Source organism: Saimiri boliviensis, chromosome 14 (assembly GCF_048565385.1).
Source record: "Saimiri boliviensis isolate mSaiBol1 chromosome 14, mSaiBol1.pri, whole genome shotgun sequence".
Lineage (NCBI taxonomy): Eukaryota > Metazoa > Chordata > Mammalia > Primates > Cebidae > Saimiri > Saimiri boliviensis.
This window is the reverse complement of record NC_133462.1, coordinates 13,075,003-13,090,053: the sequence shown is the minus strand read 5'-3', so window position 1 is coordinate 13,090,053 and position 15,051 is coordinate 13,075,003. Positions and strand designations below refer to the sequence as shown.

General features: G+C 50.9%; 1 protein-coding gene across 3 annotated transcripts in view; it reads left to right on the top strand.

Annotated features, from left to right (window-relative positions):
• The window catches only part of CEACAM19 (CEA cell adhesion molecule 19), a 27,831-nt gene extending 12,780 nt beyond the window's left edge, over positions 1-15,051 (top strand). For 2 of the 3 annotated variants that reach the window (XM_074386200.1, XM_010350937.3), the window contains 6 exons: positions 8,744-8,894; positions 9,546-9,629; positions 10,808-10,854; positions 12,147-12,229; positions 14,092-14,145; positions 14,930-15,051. In XM_074386200.1, coding sequence (XP_074242301.1) covers positions 8,744-8,894; positions 9,546-9,629; positions 10,808-10,854; positions 12,147-12,229; positions 14,092-14,145; positions 14,930-14,983 — 473 coding nt within the window. In that variant the 3' untranslated portion in view covers positions 14,984-15,051. The remainder of the gene's footprint in view (positions 1-8,743; positions 8,895-9,545; positions 9,630-10,807; positions 10,855-12,146; positions 12,230-14,091; positions 14,146-14,929) is intronic. The other variant, XM_039465534.2, reaches the window with a different exon arrangement.

Sequence of the window (15,051 nt, the reverse complement as noted above, 5' to 3'; positions counted from 1 at the left end):
TTCTTTTTTTTCATTAAAAAGATTGTGGAGACTGTCTACTGTATTGCTCAGGCTGGTCTCAAACTCCTGGCCTCAAGCAATCCTCCCACCTTGGCTTCCTAGTCCTGGGATTACAAGAGTAAATCACCATGCCCAGCTGTGATGGTTAATATTTGGCATCACAGGATTGGACTGAAGGATGCCTAGATAGCTGGTGAAGTATTGTTTCTGAGTGTGTCTGTGAGGGTGTTGCCAAAGGAGATTGACATTTGACTTGGACTAGGCGAGGAAGACCCACCTTCAATGTGGATGGTGGATTAGTCCATTTTCACACTGCTGTTAAAGACATACCCAAGACTGAGTAATCTATAAAGAAAAAAAAGAGGTTTAATGGACTTACAGTTCCACGTGGCTGAGGAGGCCTCACAATCATGTCAGAGGGTGAAAGGCACGTCTTACATGGTGGCAGACAAGAGAGAATGAGAACCAAGCCAAAGGGGTTTCCCCCTTATAAAGTCATCAGATCTCGTGAGACTTATTCATTACCATGAGAACACTATGGGGGAAACTGGCCCCATGATTCAGTTATCTTCCACCAGGTCCCTCACACAATGCATGGGAATTATGGCAGCTACAGTTCAAGATGAGATTTGGGTGGGGACACAGCCAAACCATATCAGGTGGGCACCATCCAACTGGCTGCCGGTGAGACAAAAAAACAAAACAGGCGACAGAAGGTGGGATCGTTTTGCTTGCAGGGACTTCTGGCTTCCTTCTCATTCCTATGCTGGGTGCTTTCTTCTGCTCCTCCTGGCCTTAGACATCAGACTCCAGTTTTTGTTTTTGTTTTTTACCTTTGGACCCTTGGACTTGCACCAGTAGCTTCCCAGGGGCTCTGAGGCCTTTGGCCACGGACTCAAGGCTGCACCACTGGCTTCCCTATTTGGGGCTTTCTGGACTCAGACCAAGCCACTGCTGGCTTCTTTCTTCCCCGGCTTGCAGACAGCGTATCATGGGCCTTCACCTTGTGATCATAGGAGCCAATTCTTACTAAACTCCTTTTTAGTAATACATGTTCATATACCCTGTAAGTTCTGTCCGTCTGGAGAACCCTGACTAATACACTGGCCCTTCTTGTGCTTATAACTAAGGCCCAAGGGAGCTCATTTGGCCCCTCCACCATGTGAGGACACAGCAAGACGTTAGCAATCTGCAACCCAGAAGAGGGTCCGCCCCAGAACCGGACCACGCTGCCACCCTGATCTTGGACTCCCCAGCCTCCAAAACTGTAAAGAATAAATTGTTGTTGTTTATAAGCCACCCAGCTTATGGTGTTTTGTTATAGCAGCCCTAATGGACCAAGACAAGAGGGACCCATGTAGATAGCTGGGGAGACAGAGCTCCTGGCACAGGGAGCAGCAGATGCCAAGGCCCCGAGGCTAGACTAGCTTGTTGGTGAGTGTTGGAAATAGATGCTCGGTGCCTCAAAGAAAAATCAGCACTGAGACAAAGGATATTTCAGCAACACAATTTTTACTTCCTGGACTGCAGGAAGGGGACCCTCGCTAGCCATCTTGCCATGAGAGTACAGTGAACAAAGGGAAACATCTATTTATCTCTCACACATTTGGGGTCGTCCTTACTGCTGTGTCTGACCTACACTGGCTGGAGCCAGACCTCACCATCTAAACTAAAACCCAATTGGCTAACAACTTAAAACTTTTCTAAACAGGTCAAAGCAGTGGAGAGTTGGGACATGCCTGTGAGCACATCCAGCATAGATATCCTGGTTAAAGTACAAGAACATAGAATGTACTACGTGCCTGTAAGCATGGCATGTCTAACAGCTACATAGGATGGGGCTTAACAAAGTTATTGGCACACTTAATCTTTAACAAGAAAGGAAACTTTAAAGAGGAACTTTTCTGCTTCCCGCAATGAGCAAGGAGCATGCAGGGAGACAAGATCTGAGAGGCATGCAGGTTGAATCTCCATTTTATCCAGGATGAAACAGAGACTCAGGTGGTTTAAGACATCTCTAAAACACCAGACAACAAATCAGCTTATCAGTGGCAGAGTCAGGATTCTAATATAGGACCACCTGAATCGAAGGCACGTAGCTGCCTCCCACAGATGCTAAATCGCTCATTCACTGGTTCCTTCAGGAAACACCCCCCCACCAAGGGCCTCCCCTGTGTCCAGCCTGTACTGGGCAGTCCTCAGCAGCCAAGCCATTTAAGGATAGAAGGTCATGATTTCTGAATACGTAAGGGCAGCACTGGCCCCCAGTTCAGTCCCTGCCTTAATCAGTTCTGGCTGCTATAACAAACTATTACAGAGTGGGTGTCTTAAACAGCAAATATCTATTGCTCAAAGCTCTGAAGGCCAGGAAGTCCAAGATCAAGGTGCCAGTGGATGTACAGTCTGAGGCGGGCTCACTTTCTGATTCGCAAATCACTATCTTCTCATTGTGTCTGCATATGGCTAAGAGAAGAGATTGAGGCAGCCAGCCCTCTCATGTCTCTTCTAATAAGGGCCCTCATCCCACCCTAAAGGCTGCACCCTCATGATATAATCACCTCCCAAAGACCCCATCTCCAAACATGACACCATCCCATTGGGGATTAGAGTTTCAACATATGAAATGAGAAGTGGGGCAGGCGCGGTGGCTCGCGCTTGGTTTCCCAGCACTTTGGGAGGCCAAGGCGGGCAGATTACCTGAGGTCAGGAGTTCAAGACCAGCCTGCCCAACGTGGAGAAACCGCGTCTCTACTAAAAATACAAAATTAGCCGGGCCTGGTGGTGCATGCCTATAATGCCAGCTACTCAGGAGGCTGAGGCAGGAGAATCACTTGAATCCGGGAGGCAGAGGTTGCAGTGAGCCAAGATTGCACCATCGCACTCCAGCCTGGGCAACAAGAGCGAGACTCCATCTCAAAAGAAAAAGAAAAGAAATGGGAAGGGGATACAAGCATTCTGTCTCCAGCAGCCCCTCCATGTGGGTGGGGAGTGGAAATGTCTGGGAGCATGTCCTGTATCCCATGTGACTCACTTGTTTCTCTCCCTTAATTGTGAGGGGATCTGGGATGTCTTTAGAGGCTGCAACAGAAGCTGACTGCAGCTGGCATGTGGAGAAAGGCATGTAATAAAGGGCACTGCAGGCTCATGGGATCTCCAAGAGGCTGAGACCCAGGAACAAGCTGCAATGACTCAGTAGGGCTGCTGCCTCCCACAAGAGCAAGTGTGGCCCACAATGTCAGTGCTAAGCAGGGAATTCCTGCCTCTGGGGCATCAGAGAGCTGTAGTCATTCATTCATTCATTCATTCATTCAGCAAACGTCTGTGGAGCACCTGCTGTATGCCAGACACTGAGGATATACAGAAGGGACCAGGCAAAGCCAGGAGCAGTGGCTTGTGCCTGTCAACCCAATATTTTGGGAGGTTGAGGCAGGAGGATTGCCTGAGCCCATGAGGTCAAGACAAGCCCGGGCAACAGAGTGAGACCCTTTCTCTACAAAAATAAAAATAAGGCCGGGCACCATGGCTCACGGCTGTAATCCCAGCACTTTGGAAGGCTGAGGTGGGTGGATCATGAGGTCAGGAGTTCGAAACTAGCCTGACCAACACAGTGAAACCTAGTCTCTACTAAAAATACAAAATTAGCTGGGCGTGGTGGCAGGCACCTGTAATCCCAGCTACTGAGGCAGGAGAATTGCTTGAATCTGGGAGGCAGAGGTTGCGGTGAGCCGAGATCGCGCCATTGCACTCCAGCCTGGGCAACAAGAGCAAAACTCCATGTCAAAAATAAAAATAAAAAAATTAACCAGGCATGGCGGTGAATGCCTATGATCCTAGCTACTGGGGATGCAGAGGTGGGAGGACCTCTTGAACCCAGGAATTCAACGCTTCAGTGAGCTATGATGGTGCCACTGCACTACAGCCTGGGTGACAGAGCAAGATTCGTCTCAAAATAAGAAAGAAGCAGCCGGGCGCGGTGGCTTAAGCCTGTAATCCCAGCACTTTGGGAGGCCGAGGCGGGTGGATCACAAAGTCAAGAGATCGAGACCATCCTGGTCAACATGGTGAAACCCCGCCTCTACTAGAAATACAAAAAATTAGCTGGGCATGGTGGCACGTGCCTGTAAACCCAGCTACTCAGGAGGCTGAGACAGGAGAATTGCCTGAACCCAGGAGGAGGAGGTTGTGGTGAGCCGAGATCGCGCCATTGCACTCCAGCCTGGGTAACAAGAGCGAAACTCCGTCTCAAAAAAAAAAAAAAGAAAAGAAAAAAGAAAGAAGGAAGCACGCAAAGATCTCTGCCCTCATGGAGTCCATGTGGTGATGGATGTGTTCGCTGCCGCATTCGCCATCAATGCACCTTGCGTGGTGCTGCCCCCTTGTGGCTCTGGCGTCCAAAGCAAAGTCTCACAAGGTGCCTCTGACTGGGGGAGCCTGGGCCACATGACATCTCCCGACTGTAAAGGAAGCTAAGAACGCAAGTCTCCAGCAGGACTCACGAAGCAGAGGACTCCACAGGCACTGGGTAGCCTGGAAACACAAGCCAGGCCCCGGGCATGGAGGCTCAGCTTGAGTGTCCCTTAACTGAAATGCTTGGGACCAAAGTGTTTCAGATTTGGGATTTTATTTTATTTTTTTTTTTTTTGAGACAGAGTTTCACTCTTGTTTCCCAGGCTGGGGTGCAATGGCACGATCTCTGCTCACTGCAACCTCCACCTCCTGGGTTCAAGAGATTCTCCTGCCTCAGCCTTCCAAGTAGCTGGGATTATAGGCACACGCCACCACACCCAGATAATTTTTGTACTTTTAGTAGGGATGGTGTTTCATCATGTTGGTCAGGCTAGTCTCGAACTCCTGATCTCAGATGATCTGCCCGCCACAGCCTTCCAAAGGGCTGGGATTACAGACATGAGCCACCACACCCGGCCTTGGGATTTTTAAAAAATATTTGCATATACATAATGGGATATTTGGGGAATACAACCCAAGTCTAAACATAAAATTTATTTATGTTTATAGACATCTTATACATATAGCCTGAGTGTAACTTTATATATTTTTAATAACATATACTGATATTTTAATAATTTTAATTAAAAATACACAATATTTTTATATATAATTGATATTTTTACAATTTTATTTTTCCAGACATTATTGGGGTGCAGGTGGTGTTTGGTTACATGAGTAAGTTCTTCAGTGGTGATTTGTGAGACCCTGGTGCACCCATCACCCGAGCAGTACACACGGCACCATATGTGTTGTCTTTTATCCCTCGTCCCCCTCCCACTCTTCCCCCCAAGGCCCCAAAGTCCATCGTATCGTTCTTATCCTTTGCGTCCTCACAGCTTAGCCCCCACACATCAGTGAGAAGATACGAGGTTTGGTTTTCCAATCTTTCTTTTCTTTCTTTTCTTTCGAGACGGAGTCTCGCTGTGTTGCCCAGGCTGGAGTGCAGTGACTCGATCTCCATTCGCTGAAACCTCCACCTCCCAGATTCAAGTGATTCTTCTGCCTCAGCCTCCCGAGTAGCTGGAATTACAGGCACCTGACACCACGCCTGTCTACTTTTTGTATTTTTGGTAGAGAAGGGTTTTCACCATGTTGTCCAGGCTGGTCTCAAACTCCCGGCCTCAAACAATCTGCTCTCCCTGGCCTCCCACAGTGCTGGAATTACAGGCGTGAGCCACCGCGCCCACCCTGGCTTGACAAACCTATGAGAAGCTGGGGCTTTTTAAGCTGTGGAAATAAACAAAGACCAACCAAATGGGAAAAGTGAAAGATATTCATTCAGAGCCTGCTGTGGCAAGGGAGTCAGCCACAGTCACTTGTATTTGGGCAGGGACTCAAAGGCAGGCAGAGGAGAGGGACAGCTTCCTAGTGGAAAACAGGCAAAGCTTTAGGTACCCTGAAGTACTCCCTGATTGGAGGCTGCTGGCCCAGGGAAGGGACCTTGAGGTGGTTAAATGTAAGTGGAGGCTCCTTTGGGATTGGTTAAGGATCAGGTGTGAGCCACCATGCCTGGCCCCTAGTTCAATTTTAAAATGAGTTTTGGACAGTGACTAGAAAAAAATTTTAGAGAAATGAATGAAATAGGCAAAAGTTGACTCAACCTATGCGTTAATTTGATTACACAAATCTGCATGAGATGACACTCTAGTCTGGCTGGAGATAACAATCCTTTCTTCACTCAGGAGAGCCTGAAATGGCTTCTCCCCACCCTTCCAGGGCTCCCAGGTCACAGGCACCTCTTTTGGAAGCTGCACAGTGTGGTCATTAGGAGTTCAGGTGGCCCGGGTATGGTCACAGCACTGCACTTATCGTGAGCCGTAAAGTCAATTTGCTTCTCCGAGCCTCAGTTTCCTTATCTGTAAAATGGCACAGAGCCATTTTGGATCATTGAGAGCATTGTGTGTGTGTCTGTGTGTATCTATGTGTGTGTGTGTGTGTGTGTGTGTGTGTGTGTGTGTATATTTCAAACTTCATAACCACCCTAAAAGCTACGTATTCATATTATTCTCATTTCACAGATGAACCAAGTCACAGAGAGACTAGTTAGTCCAAGGTCACGCAGCTAGTAGGCAGCGTGAGGATCTCCCCGTCTGTGAGCTTAGCTGCCAAGAAGAGCTGGGATAAAACAGATGTCCAGCTTTAAAGCTGGGAGGTCAGAGGGTAAGAGTCAGGTAGGCGTGGTCCTAATTCTGGCAAGTCGAGTTTAAGAATCCTCCAAGTCCCCTCTATCTCCTGGAAAACCCAGCCCAGAATACCGAGTACCAGCTTGGCCATAGAGACCCCCCACCTAGGTAGGCTGAAGGAACTGAGAGGCAGACACCCAGATAGAAGAGCAAAGTGGGACTGTCGAGGGGGTCGAGGGGGAGCAGCCTTCCAGGCTGAGAGCCTCAGGGCCTGACGGCATTCCAGGCTGAAGCCCGGGAGCAGCCGCTGACGCGCTCCCCCCCCCGTTAGTCTCTCTGAACAGGTGATCATTATTAACAAGCAGGTGTTCGGTATTTTCTCATAACACAAAACACGCCAAGTAGGCAGCTGCTGCCTGCTTACCACTGATCACAGACAACCCATAAAGTATTCTCCACGAGGGAGCCACGGGGGCAGAGTCAGCTAGCTAAGGACTGGTTTTTAACAGGTGTATGATGTTCATCCATTGTCCTACCATTTTGGAATGCCCGGAGGAGTTTTCTACTTGGGAGGGCTGGCCAGGTTTTCCTTGCCATCGTTCTTCCTAGCAAACAATATATTCGATCACACACTCACCATTTCTCAGTATTCACACACTTAACGTTTCTCAACACCAGAACCTCATCCTTTTGCTAAAAGGATTCAAGTATCATCAACTGAGGTGAGGAAAAAAGCAGAGCAGATTGAGTCAGGCTCAGTGGCTCCTGTCTGTAATCCCAACACTTCGGGAGGCTGAGGCAGGTGAACAGCTTGAGTCCAGGAATTTGTGACCAGACTGAGTAATGTAGCAAGACCCCTTCTTTACAAAAAGTTTAAAAATTAGCCAGGAGTGGTGGTGTGTGCCTGTAGTCCCAGCTACTCGGGGGACTGAGGTGGGAGAATGGCTTTAGCCCAGGAGTTTGAGGCTGCAGTGAACCGTGATCACGCCACTGCACTCCAGCGAGAGAGTTTCAGAGTGAGACTCCGTTTCAAAAAAGAAAAAGAATCGATTTGATGGGGTGGGATGGGGGAGCATGTCAGCAAGCAGGTTTTGGATGTGCTGAGGATTGTATGAAATCCCAGGGAGCAGCAATGTTAAGATAGCAGAGCTGAGGAGTTCCATCTGGGACATGATGAAATTTTTTTGAGACGGAGCCTTGTTCTGTTGCCCAGGCTGGAGTGCAGTGGCACGATCTCGGCTCACTACAACCTCTGCCTCCTGGGTTCAAGTGATTCTCTTGCTTCAGCCTCCCGAGTAGCTGGGATTACAGGTGCACACCTGTAATTAAAATTAGCCATGCCTGGCTAATTTTTGTATTTTTAGTAGAGACAGGGCTTCACTATGTTGGTCAGGCTGGTCTCGAACTCCTGATTTCAGGTGATTTGACTGCCTTGGCCTCCCAAAGTGCTGGAATTACAGGTGTGAGCCACCGCACTCACCCCAATTTTTTTTTTTTATTTTGAAATGGAGTCTCACTTTGTCGCCCAGGCTAGAGTGCAGTGGCATGATTGAAGCTCACTGTACCTCCGCCTCCCGGGTTCAAGTGAGTCTCCTGCCTGTGGCTGGGATTACAGGTGCGTGCCACCATGCTGGGCTAATTTTTGTACTTTTAGTTGTGACAGGGGTTTCACCATCTTGGCCAGGCCGGTCTCGAACTTCTGACCTCATGATCTGCCTGCCTCGGCCTCCCAAAGTGCTGGGATTACAGGTGTGAGCCACTGCACCCGGCCCAAAAAATTTTTTTTAATAAAGATGGGGTCTCACTATGTCGCCCAGGCTGGTCTCAAACTCCTGGGTTCAAGTGATCCTCTCACCTCATCCTCCCAAATTGCTGGGATTGCAGGTGTGAGCACCGCATCTGGCCCACTGGGACCAGATGGGCCATGTTGAATTTTATGTGCCACCCAGATGGTTGGATACTCAGATCTGAAAAGCCCAAGACAGCTCTGGGCTGGAAATAAGAAACTGTACATCAGTGCTCCATGCAGTCACTGATGGTCGGTGGGGGGTGGGGGGAGCCCTCAGGAGACATCACACAGTCCCCCTCTCTCTCTTTCTCTTGCCCCTTAGAAAGGAATAAAGAGCTGCCCAGTACACACCTGCCCACCAATGCTGGGATCCTGGCGGCCACCATCATTGGATCTCTTACTGCTGGGGCCCTTCTCATCAGCTGCATTGCCTATCTTCTGGTGACAAGGAACTGGAGGGGCCAGAGCCACAGGTACAGGGTCCCCAGGCATCCCTCCCCTGTGTCCTCCCACTGCCTTCTCAAGCCCCATGGATTCTTCCACAAGTCACATTCATCTGGCTCATACACAATATCATCAAATCTTGAAACTCCTGGGGTGAAAAGGATCTTTCTATCCTGTATCAAATAGAGTTCTGCATTGCAAGGGACAGGAAACCTACTCTTGAACGGACTTATCCAAAACAAAGAATTTTAGACAGGGTCTCGCTCTGTCACCCAGGCTGGAGTGCAGTGGCCCAATCATGGCTCACTGCAGCCTGGACCTCCCCGGGCTCAGGTGATCCTTTCACCTCAGCCTCCCAGGTAGCTGGGACTACAGGCGTGCACCACCATGCCCAGCTAATTTTTTGTATTTTAGTAGAGATGGGGTTTCACCATGTTGTTCTGGGTGGTCTCAAACTCTTGAGCTCCGGTAATCTGCCGGCCTCGGCCCCTCAAAGTTCTGGGATTACAGGTGTGATCCCCCGTGCCTGGCCGATTATTATTTTTTGTACTCAAAACTGCACACACACCTTGCACTGTCTCCCCGCTCTCCATTTTCCTTCATAGGGAAGGAATGTTCCTCCCTGATAATCTGCTGTCAATGCTGTATTACAACTTTCTTCCCCTCTCTCTCCCTGCTAGGGTATCTGCTCCAGGAGGCCAGGGGCCTCTGTCAGTCTTCTGCCCAGCTGTGTCCCCAGTACCTTCAGTGACACCCAGCACATGGTTGGTGCTTGTAAATACTTGTGTGGTAAATTAACAAACTTGCTATAGCGTTATCAAGAGTGCTTTTGTTTTCAGAGTCAGAGTCTCGCTCCGTCTCCCAGGGTGGGGTGCGGTGGTGCGATATAGCTCACTGTAGCCTCGACCTCCCTGATTCAAACCATCCTCCCACCCTAGTCTCCCAAATAGCTGGGACCCCCGGGTGCACGCCACCACGCCTGCCTGATAGTTGTAATTGTTGTAGAGATGGGATGTCACTTTGTGGGTCAGACAGGTCTCAAACGCCTGGCCTCAAGACATTCTCCCGCCTTGGTCTCCCACTGTGCTGGGGGTATAGGCACAAGCCACTTCACTTGGTTCCCCTGTAATTTTTAAATTAAGGGTATTCAGACCAGGCGCGGTGGCTCACACCTGTAATCCCAGCACTTTGGGAGGACAAGGCGGGTGCATCCCTTGAGGTCAGGAGTTCAAGACCAACCTGACCAACTTGGTGAAACCCCATCTCTACTAACAATACAAAATTAGCCAGGTGTGGTGGTGCACACCTGTAATCCCAGCTACTTGGGAGGCTGAGGCAGGAAAATCGCTTGAACCTCCAGACACCTCCAATCCATTCCGAGGCAAGGTCTTTCTAAAATTCTGATCCTGTTACCCCTCTGCTCAAAGGCCCTCCATGGCTCCCCAGTGCCCTTGGGACAAAGTTTAGGCTCCTTTATATGGTTCTTAAGGCATTTCACAAGCTGGTTCCCACTGTCTTCCCTGAGGTTGCAGTGAGCTGAGATCATGCCATTGCACTCCAGCCTGGACAAGAGCAAAACTCCATCTAAATAAATAAATAAATAAATAAATAAATGTATGCAAATGAGTCCATGTAAAGAGAAATATTAAGGAAATCCTAAGACAGGTGGATGGAGCTGCACCATTCAGGTGATCTCTGTAAATGGTGCTGTTTGGGGAACAGTGCTCACTGGCATAAGGTGGTGGCTACGGAAACTGAAGGATTGCGGATGGGGATTACAGAAGAAGAGCCTGGGATAGTTCAGGCCTCATCGTCCTAGCTCACCCTGAAGGAGAGACCATGTGGCTTTCAGAGGCCTGGTGGGATTTCTAGCTTCTCTGAGTCTCTCTCCACCCACCTGCGTGTCTCTAGCCTAATACCGGTTCCCTCCATGTGTCCCCAGGATGGCAACCACAAAGAAGCCAGAATTGGGCCCTGGTCATGATGCTGGTAAGGCAGGAGCCCCGAATCTCTCTACCCCGCCCTCCTGTCAGGTCCTCCCTTCTCCCCCATAGCCACACGCCCCCTTATTCTCCCTCACTCAGGGGCCTCCCAATGCACCTGCCCCGAGACCTCTCTGGGGCCCCCTGAACTCCACCCTCATCTGAGCACATCGGCACCCACCCCAAACCCGCTTTTTCTCTTCTTTTCAGTGTCTGGCACTCCCATCCCACCAGGCGGGTGGATCCCATCCATGCCCACAGGCCACTCCCAGCCTCCTAGACCCCCACTCCCAGCTCCTCACTGGTCTCTCAGCCTCCAGACACCTCCAACCCATCTTAGGGCAAGTTCTTTCTAAAATTCTGATCCTGTTACCCCTCTGCTCAAAGGCCCTTATGGCTCCCCAGTGCCCTTGGGACAAAGTTTAGGCTCCTTAACATGGTTCTCAAGGCCCTTCATAAGCTGGTTCCCACTGTCTTCCCTGGCTTCATCTCTCATACGTTAACATCACTCTCCTCAGAAAAAAAAAAAAATAATGAAATTGCGCACACACACATACACACACACAGTCAAGACAGATCAAACACAGCTGGCTCTCTCACCAGACCTCTCTCTGCATGCATACACCCTCTCCTGCCCTTTTTCTTTCTTTCTTTTTTTTTTGAGAAGGAGTCTTGCTCTGTTGCCCAGGCTGGAGTGCAGTAGTGCAGTCTCAACTCACTGCAACCTCCCCTCCTGGGTTCAAGCGATTTTCCTGCCTCAGCCTCCGGAGTAGCTGGGACTACAGGCACGCACCACCATGCCGGGCTAATTTTTGTATTTTAATAGAGATGGGGTTTCACCATGTTGGCCAGGCTGGTCTCGAACTCCTGACCTCGTGATCCACCTGCCTCGGCCTGCCAAAGTGCTGGGATTAACAGGTGTGAGCCACCGTGCCCAGCCCTTCCTGCCTTTTCTTACCTCTCACTTTACTATCTCAGATGCCTCCTCCTCCAGGAAGCCCTCACTAACTCCTAGGCTGCTTAGGCACTCCCTCTTGGGCTCCCACCCATCCCCAGTCTCCCAACTCCAGCCCTAAACACTCCAGGTTGTCACTCTGGAGACTGGTCTGCCTCCCCCACTGGACTGTGAGCCCCAAAGGGCAGGCCCGGGACTGTTGTGGTCACCCCTGTGTCCCCAGCACTGGGTTTGGCTAGAAGAAGAGTTTAGTTGAATGAATGAATAAATGAAGATCAGCATGCAGCCAGAGTGGCCTGTGGGGCCCATCTCTCAGCTGGCACCTCCCCTGTCCCCCGTTTCAGATGACAACATCTATGAAGTGATGCCCTCTCCGATCCTCCTGGTGTCCCCCATCAGTGACTCGGGGTCCACGAACCCAGCCCTGGTGAGTCCCGTCCCTGGCCTCTCCCCTGAAGCCGACGCTAACAGGCGCCTCCTCTCTGGGCTGGCTGTGGTCCTCCACGCCACCTTGACACCAAGGTTGGGAACCTCAACTCTCTCGATACTATTCCCTGTTTTTAACAGTCCTAAGGAAAAAAGACTGGAAGGGAGCAGCACAACAGAATCAGCATTTGTCTCTGGGGTGTGGAGGCTGGTGGGTGGGTTTTATCTTCTCTTTTAGACTTGTCTGTGTTTTCTGCACTGAGAAGCTACTCCCTTTATAATGGGGAGCAGAGGAGGGATGAAAAGTTGTTTTTTGTTTGTTTTTTTTTTGAGACGGAGTCTCGGTCTGTCACCCAGGCTGGAGTATAGTGGCTTGATCTGGGCTCACTGCAACCTCTGCCTCCTGGAATCATGCGATTCTCCTGTCTCAGCCTCCTGAGTGGCTGGAATTACAGGTACCCACCACCATGGCCAGCTAATTTTTGTGTGTTTTTAATAGAGACAGGGCTTCACCAGTTAGCCAGGATGGCTCAATATCCTGACCTTGTGATTCACCTGCCTCGGCCTCCCAAAGGGCTGGAATTACAGGCGTGAGGCACTGCACCGGGCTGAAAAGTTTATAAAAGTTAGTTATTTAGGCCGGGGGTGGTGGCTCACACCTGTAATCCTAGAACTTTGGGAGACTGAGGCAGGTGCATCACCTGAGGTCAGGAGTTCAAGACCAGCCTGGCCAACACGGTGAAACCCCGTCTCTACTAAAAACACAAAAAATTAGCTGGGCATGGTGGCATGCACCTGTAATGTCAGCTACTCGGGAGGCTGAGGAAGGAGAATCACCTGAACCGGGGAGATAGAGGTTGCAGTGAGCCGAGATCACACCACTGCACTCTAGCCTGTGCAATGGGAGCGAGACTCCATCTGAGAAAAAAAAATTATTTAGATTAAATAAAAAGAGAAACTTGGCTGGGCGCGGTGGCTCAAGCCTGTAATCCCAGCACTTTGGGAGGCCGAGGCGGGTGGATCACGAGGTCAAGAGATCGAGGCCGTCCTGGCCAACATGGTGAAACCCCGTCTCTACTAAAAATACAAAAAATTAGCTGGGCATGGTGGCGCGTGCCTGTAATCCCAGCTACTCAGGAGGCTGAGGCAGGAGAATTGCCTGAACCCAGGAGGCGGAGGTTGCGGTGAGCCGAGATCGCGCCATTGTACTCCAGCCTGGGTAACAAGAGCGAAACTCTGTCTCAAAAAAAAAAAAAAGAAAAAAAAAAGAGAGACTTAGCTGGGCATGATGGCTCACGCCTGTAAATCCCAACACTTTGGGAGGCCGAGGTGAGAGGATCGCTTGAGGAGGGGAATTCAAGACCAGCCTGGGCAACATAGTGAGACTCTATCTCTACAAAAAACTAGCCAGGCATGGTGGTGTGCACCTATAGTCCCAACTACCTGGGAGGCTGAGGCAGGAGGATCACTTGAGCCCAGGAGTTTGAGGCTGCAGGGAGCTGTGATTGCACCCCTGCACTCTGGCCTGGGTGACAGAGCGAGATCCTTTCTCTTTCTCAAAAGTAAAAAATAAGAGAAACTTAAAAATCTAAGGCTAAGAGCTTAGAACCAGAGGTGTTGACAGGGATAGACTGAGCACTAATGGGGTGATTGACAGGACACTGGGTACCACATGAAGCTGGGCCCAGTGCCCACTTGTCAGAGAACGCGGAGGTACAGGGAAGCTAATCCCCTCTGCCTGGGGCCTCGCAGTCTGGGAGCGTTGGTGGGGACTTGGAATCTGGGAGTGTCCCGGCATCAAAGGTCAACAGTTAGAGGATGGGGGTGTCGGGTCCCCACCCAACTCATGTCCTTACCTTGCAGCCCCTGCCTGTCCCTCCACCCCTGGAGGCAGGGCCGGAGAACCACCAATACCAGGTATGGAGCTGGGAGCTTGGAGGGGTGGGGAGACCCCACAGATCCAGAAGCCCTGAAGCCTGGGTGGGGAGGGGTCAAGATGACCAACACTGGGGCTCTCTTCCCCTCCTCCCCCCAAGTCTCATGGTCTCAGCTCTCGGGGAAGCCCGAAACCACCTCCCGGAGAGATCCTAGCGCGTCCCTTTTCCTCCCAAGGCTTCAATTTCCTTCTTTGCCAAAGAAGCTGGAATTTGCACAGGAGGAACAAGGCCCAGAGAGGGCCAGGGGACTGCCGGGGGCCCCACAGCCAGTCAGGGACCCAGTGAAACCCCGTGGCGGGGCTCAGTCCCTGTCCCTCCCCTCCCGTCTGCTGTCTGTCGCTGTATCTGTCTCTTTCTCAGCGGCCTTCACATGTGCGCGTGTCTGTCTTCCCCTTGCTTGGAGCCTCTGTCTGTCTCTCTCATTTCTCTGCTGTGTTCTCACCGTCTCTCAGTTTGCTCATGCTGCCTCGTCTAAGACGCATCCCTTTGCACGTCTTTGTCGCTCTGCACCTGTCTTTCCTCGGTCTCTGTCTCCATTCTCGGTCTCTCCTGCCTCTTTGTCCCTGTCACTGTGTCCGCCTCATTCCCTGGCTCGTCCAGGTCCTCCTGCCTCTGGCTCGCACTCTTTTTCCACGCTGCTCCTCCGTCCTCTCTGCGGCTTGCTCTCCCTCCGTCTCACTCTGCCCGGCCCCGTCCCTGTGTGTCTCCCCGAGACTCCCACCCTCCACCCGGTCATCATTCTGTTCTCTCTTCCCCCCAAGCAGGACCTGCTAAACCCCGACCCTGCCCCCTATTGCCAGCTGGTGCCAACCTCCTGACGGGTCCTGGGCCAGGCCAGCTGGGGAGAAGACAAGGCCCCAGCCTCCTCTGCGAGCCTCACGCCTGA